Source organism: Nicotiana tomentosiformis, chromosome 3 (genome assembly GCF_000390325.3).
Source record: "Nicotiana tomentosiformis chromosome 3, ASM39032v3, whole genome shotgun sequence".
NCBI classification, from domain to species: Eukaryota; Viridiplantae; Streptophyta; class Magnoliopsida; order Solanales; family Solanaceae; genus Nicotiana; species Nicotiana tomentosiformis.
In genome coordinates, this window is record NC_090814.1 from 80,199,928 (window position 1) to 80,209,741 (window position 9,814).

At 35.1% G+C, this 9,814-nt stretch overlaps 2 protein-coding genes across 2 annotated transcripts; one reads left to right on the plus strand and one right to left on the minus strand.

The window, feature by feature from the left end:
* Positions 1-591: 591 nt before the first annotated feature.
* LOC104114742 (peroxidase 66) lies at positions 592-2,112 on the plus strand. The gene is made up of 3 exons (XM_009625255.4): positions 592-893; positions 990-1,178; positions 1,341-2,112. The coding sequence occupies exons 1-3, from the start codon at positions 675-677 to the stop codon at positions 1,902-1,904; spliced, it is 972 nt and encodes a 323-aa protein (XP_009623550.1). The 5' UTR covers positions 592-674; the 3' UTR covers positions 1,905-2,112.
* A 287-nt stretch (positions 2,113-2,399) lies between these two features.
* LOC104114746 (uncharacterized) lies at positions 2,400-9,084 on the minus strand. Its single transcript, XM_070197160.1, has 4 exons — positions 8,917-9,084; positions 5,002-5,249; positions 3,009-3,219; positions 2,400-2,729 (listed from the first exon to the last, which is right to left on the minus strand). Exons 1-4 carry the CDS (start codon positions 9,043-9,045, stop codon positions 2,607-2,609), a joined length of 711 nt encoding a protein of 236 aa, XP_070053261.1. The 5' UTR covers positions 9,046-9,084; the 3' UTR covers positions 2,400-2,606.
* Positions 9,085-9,814: the final 730 nt, after the last annotated feature.

Consider the following 9,814-nt stretch of genomic DNA (forward strand, 5'->3'; position numbering starts at 1 on the left):
TATGTATGGATCACATGTTGAATATATCAGATGAATTATACAACTCACATCGTTAACAAACATTTTAGCGTAAAGAATTTTTCACATAATGTGTGTAGTTTGACATATATTACAAGTTAGTGTATTATTTTATGATGTTACCAATTATAGTTATCATAGAAATTTACATATACTAACCTTAAAACAAATATGATTGCATATATCATTATTGCGTAGAACTTAAGCTCTACACATAAAATAGAGGCGGGAATCGGGAAAGTGACACTTAGGAGAACAAAATTAATCTTCTTTTTTCTACCGTGAAATAAAAAATAATACATTTTCAAAGAAAAGAAATTTGTACTACAAAAAACTATAAACTGTTATTCAAGAAGTCTTTAGTAATATGTTGTTGATAGTACAAGATAAAAGGCATCGCTGGAAATGCTTAGTCTCAAAGCACAACATTAGAGGAATTTCTTCAAATTTCCCAAGGCTTCCCTCTTTTATTGAGTGACTTGAAAGTATTATATCTCCATGCACCAAACATGAAAATTGCTGTTTGTTTATTGCCTCATTCCGAGCTATATATACCCAAACCTGTTGCACGACTATCGCATCATCCTTCTAAATTGTAATTAAGTCATTAATTATATACAATTCATCAGCTTAATCTTCTTCAAGTGTAGTGTCCAATGGCTCCTTTGTCTCTCCAGATAATCTTTTCTGCAACCATATTTCTTCTTTTGTTAACAATCTCTCAGTCCAACGCAACTCTTGGAGCTAACTACTATGATCAAACATGTCCTCAAGCTGAAGATATTATCTATCAAGCTGTTCGCAACGCTTCGTCTTATGATCCTAAAGTCCCAGCACGTCTTCTGAGGATGTTCTTTCATGATTGTTTCATTAGAGTACTCTCTCGCCCTCTCTCTCTACATATGTATGTGTCTTGTTTGCACATAATGCAAGTCAATTATCATTACAAACTGTTTTGTTAATGATTACAGGGATGTGATGCATCTGTTCTATTGGACTCAACTCCAGGAAACAAAGCAGAGAAAGATGGTCCGCCCAACGTCTCTCTTAGAGCCTTCTACGTGATTGATGATGCCAAAACTAAGCTCGAAAAGTCTTGCCCAAGAACTGTTTCTTGTGCTGATATAGTTGCCATTGCAGCTAGAGACGTCGTGGCTATGGTACGTAGTACATCATCCTCCCTATTAAATAAAAGATTTAACTTATACACACTTACACCATCAATAACATGCTATAGCAGGTATCCGTCTTATTTTCAAGATTACTAATCGTGCATTTTTCCAATCAAGCTCATAAATACGTCATGTTTGACAATTTTGTAGTCTGGAGGTCCACATTGGAACGTACTAAAAGGAAGGAAAGATGGGAGAATATCAAGGGCAAATGAGACAATCAACTTACCAGCTCCATCATTTAACACGAGCCAACTCATTCAAAGCTTTGCCAAGAGGGGATTGGGAATGAAAGATTTGGTTGCTCTCTCTGGTGGACATACACTTGGATTTTCACACTGCTCTTCTTTTGAAGCCAGGCTTCATAACTTCAGCGCAGTGCATGACACTGACCCAAGCTTGAACGCAGTATTTGCAGAGAGCCTAAAGAAGAACTGCCCCAAACCAAACAGAGATAGCAATGCAGGACAATTCTTGGACCCAACTTCATTAGTGTTCGACAACAACTATTACAAGCAAATTGTTGCAGGGAAAGGTGTTTTTGCATCAGACCAGAGTTTGTTGAATGACTATAGGACTGGTTGGATTGTTAAAGCATTTGCCAATGACCAAGCTTCGTTTTTCTGGGAGTTTGCGGCATCAATGATCAAGCTCGGAAATGTTGGTGTTCAAGAAGATGGTGAAGTTAGACTCAACTGCAGAGCTGTTAACTGAGAAACCGGCCTTCCATTAGTGAAGTATATTTGAAAATGAGTGTTTTGTGTATCCTTGATTGTTTGTTTTCCCTAGTTAATAATTCTCTAAATTGTGAGGCTTGATGCAGAGGTAGCATAGGAAGAATAACTTCATCGCAATGTTAAATGTTGTTCATATCTCTTCTTTTGGTTTGTATTGAATAAACATGAACTAATTTCTTTTCAAACACTCTCATCAAAATTGAAATATATTACTACTAGTTCGTAGATTTAGAGAAGGGGTAGGGTGAAATGAAGCTATTCCACCTACAAATTCTAGCTTCCATTGTACTAACAGTACCAGATCAGTAAGAAGCAAGCAACTCAACTCCCTCCAAAAAATAAAAATACAAAGGTAAGAAATTCCGTACATCCTAAATTTTGCTTATAATATGTACACCCGGAAAGTAATCTTTTCACCAGCGCATACTCGTGAAAGATTCATTATCTAAGCCAAGTGTTTTTCCCACAGTGATAAAAGAAGTAAGTATCATTAAAATTCTTAATAGGCTTATGCCACAATCCACAATATTATTGCAGAATACAGGAGAGGTTCCACTTAAGAATGAAGTTACAGTTAGAAGGTGAATTACAAAAAGTCACGAGAGATTTTCCACTCATTAATCTCGAGAGGAGGCAGTAAAAGTATATGACTCCTCAATATTTGGCATTTGTGATTTGTTCAAGCAAATACAACATCAGATCGTAAAACATATTTGATACCCTTAGTGACATTCCGAGCTTCATGCAACATACATTTATCCCCATGAATGTGAACAAGAGCCATTCCTTCAGTTGGAGGTACCTGTTTAGAATATAAATAGCATAACAAAATCAGATATATATTCAAGAAAATCATGTCATTATCCTTTAGTTGATGCCAGACTATGCAATACAATAGTATAAGTAGCATAAGAAAATCATGGTTGATTGCTTAGCTAATATGGAGTAATTGAAACATGAATAGAATGTGATAACAATCACGATTATTAAATGCATATATGTGTGAAGGGGAATCGTGAATGAGAACATTAAAGAGAGAGAGTGGGAGTTGGCGCATTGCTGAAAAGGGAAGGAGTGGTACCTCAGCAACCAAAGCATTTCTTGGACCATAAAACACAGTCTCCCCTCCAACAAGGGTCTCGGACAAAGAATCCTGAGAGTCTTTATCATCTTTGGTTTTAGATTTGGAACCACCGCTTAAGTATATTAACAAAGTGTAGTGTGTACGCTTCCCTTCTCCAATGTCAACACTTTCATCAATATGCCGTCCAAATCTCTGGCCAGCCTTGTACCTAGTGAGCAACAACAGTTATTGAAGAGGATCAAACATTTGTTATATTGCCCATCTTACCATGTATTCTGGAAAAAAGAAATGAGAAACACAATGGTTGCAAAGGCCATTACATTAGAGGGACATACAAGAGGATTTATTTTCTCTTCTTTTTTTTTAACTGGATATAATAGGATTTATCATTTTACATGGCAAAGCTATGAAGCATGTTTTAGTAGTTTTTATTTAGCTATATGTTCTATTTTCAGTTTACAAGGTTCCTTTTTTTAAGTAAGGTATTAAAATCTAATAAAATAGCACCAAGAGACTGCAGAATAAGTACAGGTAAAAAAAACTCCGGTCTGTATTATAATGCAGGGATCTGAGGCAGCTAACGTGATGCAAGTTTATAATTAGGTACATCTAGGTTATTCAAGGAAAAACTTAGCACTCTACCTCCCTGAACAATGGAAAAGGACAACTTCTTGGACTTGAAAATCATGACTTTCCCACAAACAAATACATCACTGTTGCAGCTGTTGTCCATCTCCTAAAACTCAGGTGAGAATTCAATATACCATCCTTCCAAAGTACAGCACCTCTTTCTTTTTCAATTTGAGAAGAGTAACACTAAAAAAATTCCGATCCATATTATGTTGACTTGTATAATTTTAGATTGTTTAATAATGTCCTAGACAAATATTATAGTAATTAATTGCAATAAAAAATAGTAATCAAAGAATTCAGATTGCTGCTTATACAATTTAAACTAAACGTGGGCAATCTATCTCTAACATGAAAACCTATAGTATTAAACATGAAATTTTCTGAAGATTAATTCAAACAAGCCACACTTATAGTATACAAATGATTATGAAACGACTTGCAACTAATTGCATTATGTTAAGACATCATCAAGCAATAGAGAACTAAAGTATATAATTCATTAATTAATATTAAGGGAGTCCGGAGAAGTGCCATAAAGTCCTTTTCCTCCTCACTGGCACAACATTAGCACACCAACCTCTTCCTACATTTTTTTCCTTTCTTCCTCCTTGCCCCAATAGCTCTCCCAGCGACTTCCTATCGTTAATTTTACCATCCCTCTTCTCTTACTTCCTTTTTCCTTATAATTTTCTTCTACTTTCCAACATCCACTCTCAAATGTCATGTATTTCATTTCAGCTGCGCCAATGTTTTCCTTTTTTTTTAGTAGTGGACGCCAACTTACTGTTACGTGCGGGGGGAGGAAGAGAAACCTAAAATTGTATTTTGTGGTATCCTGGATTTTCTTCTTGCATAGAAGAATATATATACCACAAGGTTTGTTCCTTCATTTTATTCCTATCTAGCATAGATTTACTGTACTGCTTGTTTGAAAAGATAAAATTGGTTGTAGCTTGTGAGTTCAAAAACTGTTTTGGAATCAAGTGCGCCTACTATTCACTTATTTGCTTCTGTAAGCTTTAAATAATCACCTATTTGTTGACTACTTCACAACCCTTCAAAGCAAGTAACTATCAGCACCTTACCCAGAAAACCCTGAAAAATCAGCCCTCAATTGGATTATTCTGCTGTGTTGTAGGTTGTAGATCCATTCTCTCGTCTACATGGTCAATTATAACCTATTCAATCTCGTCAATGTTTATCAACCTTAATAAAGCTTAAATATGCCAATTTTTATTAAATTAAACATGTTTTACTACTCAGCATGGCAAAGGATCACAGATTGTTGTATCTATTTCGGTAATTGACACTGTATGCCATAATAATAGAGCAGTTTTATGACGAAAAGACACCTAACCTGTAAAATCTAATATTAGGGTTCAACCCAATGGCAACTCTGCCTCGAATTTTTATGTCCGAAAATAATCTGTTCAGTCCAGATCTCCATATTGCATCTGCGAGATCAGGATCATGCACGGATACACGATCATTGTCTCTATAAGCTTCGCCATATGCAGGACCAAGGCTTCCTTGGTGAACAAACCCAAGTGACTCAGCAGCTTTGACAAAAGCCTTTGATTCAGCTGGAGTAAAGAAATTCTGAACCTGAATACCTTAAGCAAATAAAGGAAGTATTAGAAGCAGATAAGTTAAAGAATAGCACTTAATCACCAAGTTAAGAACTTGACAAAACGTCATGACTTCAAGCAAAGATTAGCAATTCTTATTTTTCTAATGTGATAGCAAAAAATGTCCAGTTGACTGTTGCCGAATAGGCGAGTTGGATGGTTTTATCCATGACTAAATCCATGATATATTATTTTCAGTTTCTCTGTTTTGATAATCACATCAAGAAGAAATCGTAATTGAATCTCATAAGGGACACTTTCTTATATTTTCATTTTGATTGAACATGGTGAAACTTGGCATGAGATGATTTAAATGGAGTAATGTGGTCATTGAGGATTCATAAAGCCAACCCCAACTTGTTTGGAATTGAGGCGTAGTTGTTTTTGTGGTTATGGTGACCTATTAAAATTGAATTTCTTAGAGTAGAGAAGGACAAGAAGGAAGGGGGTTCTACACCAAAAAAATGCTCCCTCCATCTCAATTTATGGTAAGACTTCTTATTTGGATGTCTAGCAAAGATGTTAATCATCAATCTCAACTGAAGTCTTACAAGTGAAGCACACCAATATCTTTCAACAATTTAAGCAACCTTTTAGCTTCACCTATAAAATTCTAAAGTCTAAACCAATTCTGTAGCTAAGCAATCTTATTCTTTATTTCTTTGACCTTAAACTATGACCATCCTTGTTTCAAGAAGGATTGGTAGAAACAAATCATCAATATAGCAAAACCAACGACACACAATTATGGGAAGAAAGGACCATTCTCGAATGTGAACATGTAATAATAAATTGCTCTTGATTTAAGCTTAGTCATAATCTTTGCAACAAGAAAACTTCCACCGTCTTGAAATAACAAGTGATGTACTGAGCAGTGTTTTAAAAGGCGTGGGCGTAAGGCGAGCGTTATACATGTGCCTCGGCGAGGCGTAAGCCCCGAGGCAAGGGGCGTAAGCCCCATAGGTATTTAATTTTTAATATTTTATAAAATAATATAATTACAGTAAATATTTATAAACAGGTAAAATTGCATAAAAAATGAAGAAAACTATAAATATGTGAAAAATATATATATAGATGTGCTTCATCCCCACAAAAAACTAGTCAAAACAATCTATTATATACTACTTAGAAGTTCAAGTAACTTGAGTCGAAAAGAATAAAGTTTTCTACATGGAGGAACAAAAAGGATGACTAACCTTCAATTTGAACTTTGAACTTGCTGCTATGAAGGAGAATGAAGTTCTCTTTGTATTTGTAAAAAACGAATTGAATATTCGTTGCTTTTGGGAGATGTTAGCAGACTAGCGGACAAGATAAAGAATTGGGAAAGATCATGAATTGGGGCTTCAATCAATAAAAAAGGTCTTGACTTTTAAATTTAATACATTCCAGTTCCTTTTTAAAACTTTTGAGTAATTACCAAGCTGAATTTTGAAAATTTGGGTATTATATAAAGGACTTATTCAACAAATTTTGTTTTAATTTGAAAAAATCTCTGGGGCTTACGCCTCACTTAAAAAACTCGCCTCAAACGCCCGGGCGTACACCCCGAATTGCTGGGCATACGCCTCTTGATACTTTCGCCCCACACCATCGCCCCGGGGCGTTTTTGGTGCGCCTCGCCCCAGGGCTCGCCCCGAAAATGCCTTTTAAAACAGTGGTACTGAGAAAACATCCACTTCTAATAAAAAGGGCAGCCTGGTGCACGAAGCATCTCGCGTTAGACGCAAGATATGGGGAAGGGCCATACCCCAATGGGTGTGATGTAGGAAGCATACCCTGATACAAGCATCAATGGCTGATTCCACGGTTCTAATGCATGACAAAATTGCTAAATCAACAAAAATGGAGCAAGAGCAGTGAATCTCAAATTACTCTTTGTCAGTTGTTAAAGACATAATTAAGTAAATAAAAGTTGGATTGATATTTCTTTACATATTACCTTTCTCAAGAAACTAATTAAGCAAATAAAAGTATGCATTCTCTACAACTTAAACTTTTAGATGAGATGATGACACACTTCAACATAGTATCAGAGCATACAAAGGTCCTGGGTTCGAGTCTCATCGTCACTCATTATCAAAAAGCATTTCCACATGTTTGGCCCATGAAGAAGAATAAGGCTCGCACATAAGAGACATGTTCAATACACAATTAAGTAAATTAAAGTGTGCACCTCTCTAATAGCTTAAGCTTTTAGATAAGATCAGGGGCGGACCCAGCACCTCTCTAATAGCTTAAGCTTTTAGATGAGATGGTGACACACTTCAACATAGCATCAGAGCATACAAAGGTCCTGGGTTCGAGTCTCATCGTCACTCATTATCAAAAAGCATTTCCACATGCTTGGCCCATAAAGAAGAATAAGGCTCACACATAAGAGACATGTTCAATACACAATTAAGTAAATTAAAGTGTGCACCTCTCTAATAGCTTAAGTTTTTAGATAAGATCAGGGGCGGACCCACATAGGTTCAAGGGGGTTCAACTGAACCCGCTTCGTAAATATTTTTTATTATTTTTAAATGGAAATTATTTTTCAAAGAAACAAACTACTATAAAATGAAAGCAGTTGTCAGTTGAACCCCCTTAACCAAAGTTGTGCCATGGTTGGATGGTTCAAGCGGGGTCAATCGACCAAATGGTCGCGTGTTTGAACCCAAGCTCCAGCACCGTTAGGCTTTTTTTTTTTTCACTTTTTCAAAATGCTGACCGCTTCTCCATATTTACATGCGCTAAACTAGAAAATCTCCTGTGTTCTCGTTGTGCGCTTCTTCTTCGTCTTCTTTGATGTTTATTTTAGTTTAGTCTTTCCATAGTTTTGGAATTTCTATAAAATTATTAATTTAGCTTAAGATCTTTTTTTTGTTAACCATTAGTGCAAAATAAATTAAAACTAATAAATAAATAGAGTTTAGTATTTTAATATAGATCAAACTTTTGTTTGTTACAGTAAAATTTGTAGAAACAATTTAAGTTCAATAAATTATTAAATTGTAAAGGTAGATAGATATGTTGTTAAGATATAGGTGCGTGATATATGTATGTGTGTGTGTGTATATATATAGAGAGAGAGAGAGTGTGTGTGCTTGTGTGTTGCGGACAAATTTTCTTTAAAGTTTTGTTAGAACCAGAATAAAGAGCACTAGGTATACCCTGTTTATTTGTTAACTCAATATCGCTTTTATTATCGATTATTTTTTAGGATTTCAGTATATATCTGAACCCGCTTGTATAAAAGTCTGGGTCCGATGGACACACACTTCAACATTAATAAAACTAAGTGTCAAACAAATGCATGTACTAAGGCAGCAAAATCTCAAGTTATACAGTTAATGTTTCAATTGTAAATTTGTAAAAACAACGAGTTCCCAGATTTTCTCAACTTTGATGTCCTTTTTTAAAATAAAGTTTTAGTTTGATATTTTCATTAACAGCTGAATCAAGAATTAGCTCATTTAGAACAGGATTACCAAAGCTATTTGGATTGACAACCTATCTACATCTATTTTGAAAAAAACAATTATGAGGCTCATGAACATTCCTTTTTTTTTTTTTTTTTTTTGGGGGGGGGGGGGGGGGGGGGGTTAAACGAAGAACAATTTTTTGTGCAAAATCGGAAAGAGGGGAAGAATTCATACAGTAATAAGATCGTTATCTTTGAGGCGATTGAGCTGAAGATTAAACTTGAGTTTAATTGATGGCCACCCAGTTCCCTTTTCCTTTTTCTTGCCATCCTTATTCCTCCTTTCTGCCATTTTTCTCTTCATCCAACTCTTTTCTCTTTTCCCTGCCTATATATGTGTGAAATATGATATTTTTCTGCGTTCAAAAATTTATTGGGCCGTGATAGACACTTTTACTGGGCTGGGACTCTTTATATACCCGAGAGAAAAGTAAAAATAGTACGGGCTAGCCAGTTTTCGAACTTATCATTCAAAAATAGTCAGCATTTGCAAAGTCATTAAAAAATAGCCACTATTTTGCTGCAACATGGAAAGTTCCAGCATAATATACTGGAGATCGGTGCACCTGTGTATGAACTTCCATGATATTATGCTGGAACTCCAACACGCGGAAAGTTTCAGTATAATATACTGGAGATTGGAGCACATATGTATGAACTTCCAGCATATTATATTGGACCGATATATTATACTGGAACTCCCGTATATTATGTTGGAAGTCCAGTATATTATACTGAAATTCCAGTATATTATGTTGAAGTATTTTCTGGATTTTGAACAGTGTTTTCGTTCATATTTATCTTTACATGAAAAGTGCCTAAAATTCGATTACTTTTGAAACTGTGGCTATTTTTGAATGACCACATGTAAATCTGGCTATTTTTCAATTTCTCCCAAGAGAAAACTACACAATATAATCGCTCAAAAAATTAGTAACCAGTAATTTTTTTTATTTATATATATATTAATATATATACATATAAAATATATATTCTATACATAATAAGTATATATTTTTATATATTTGGCTAACAGATATAATTATTTGATCGACTGGCTAAATGTGTAACTT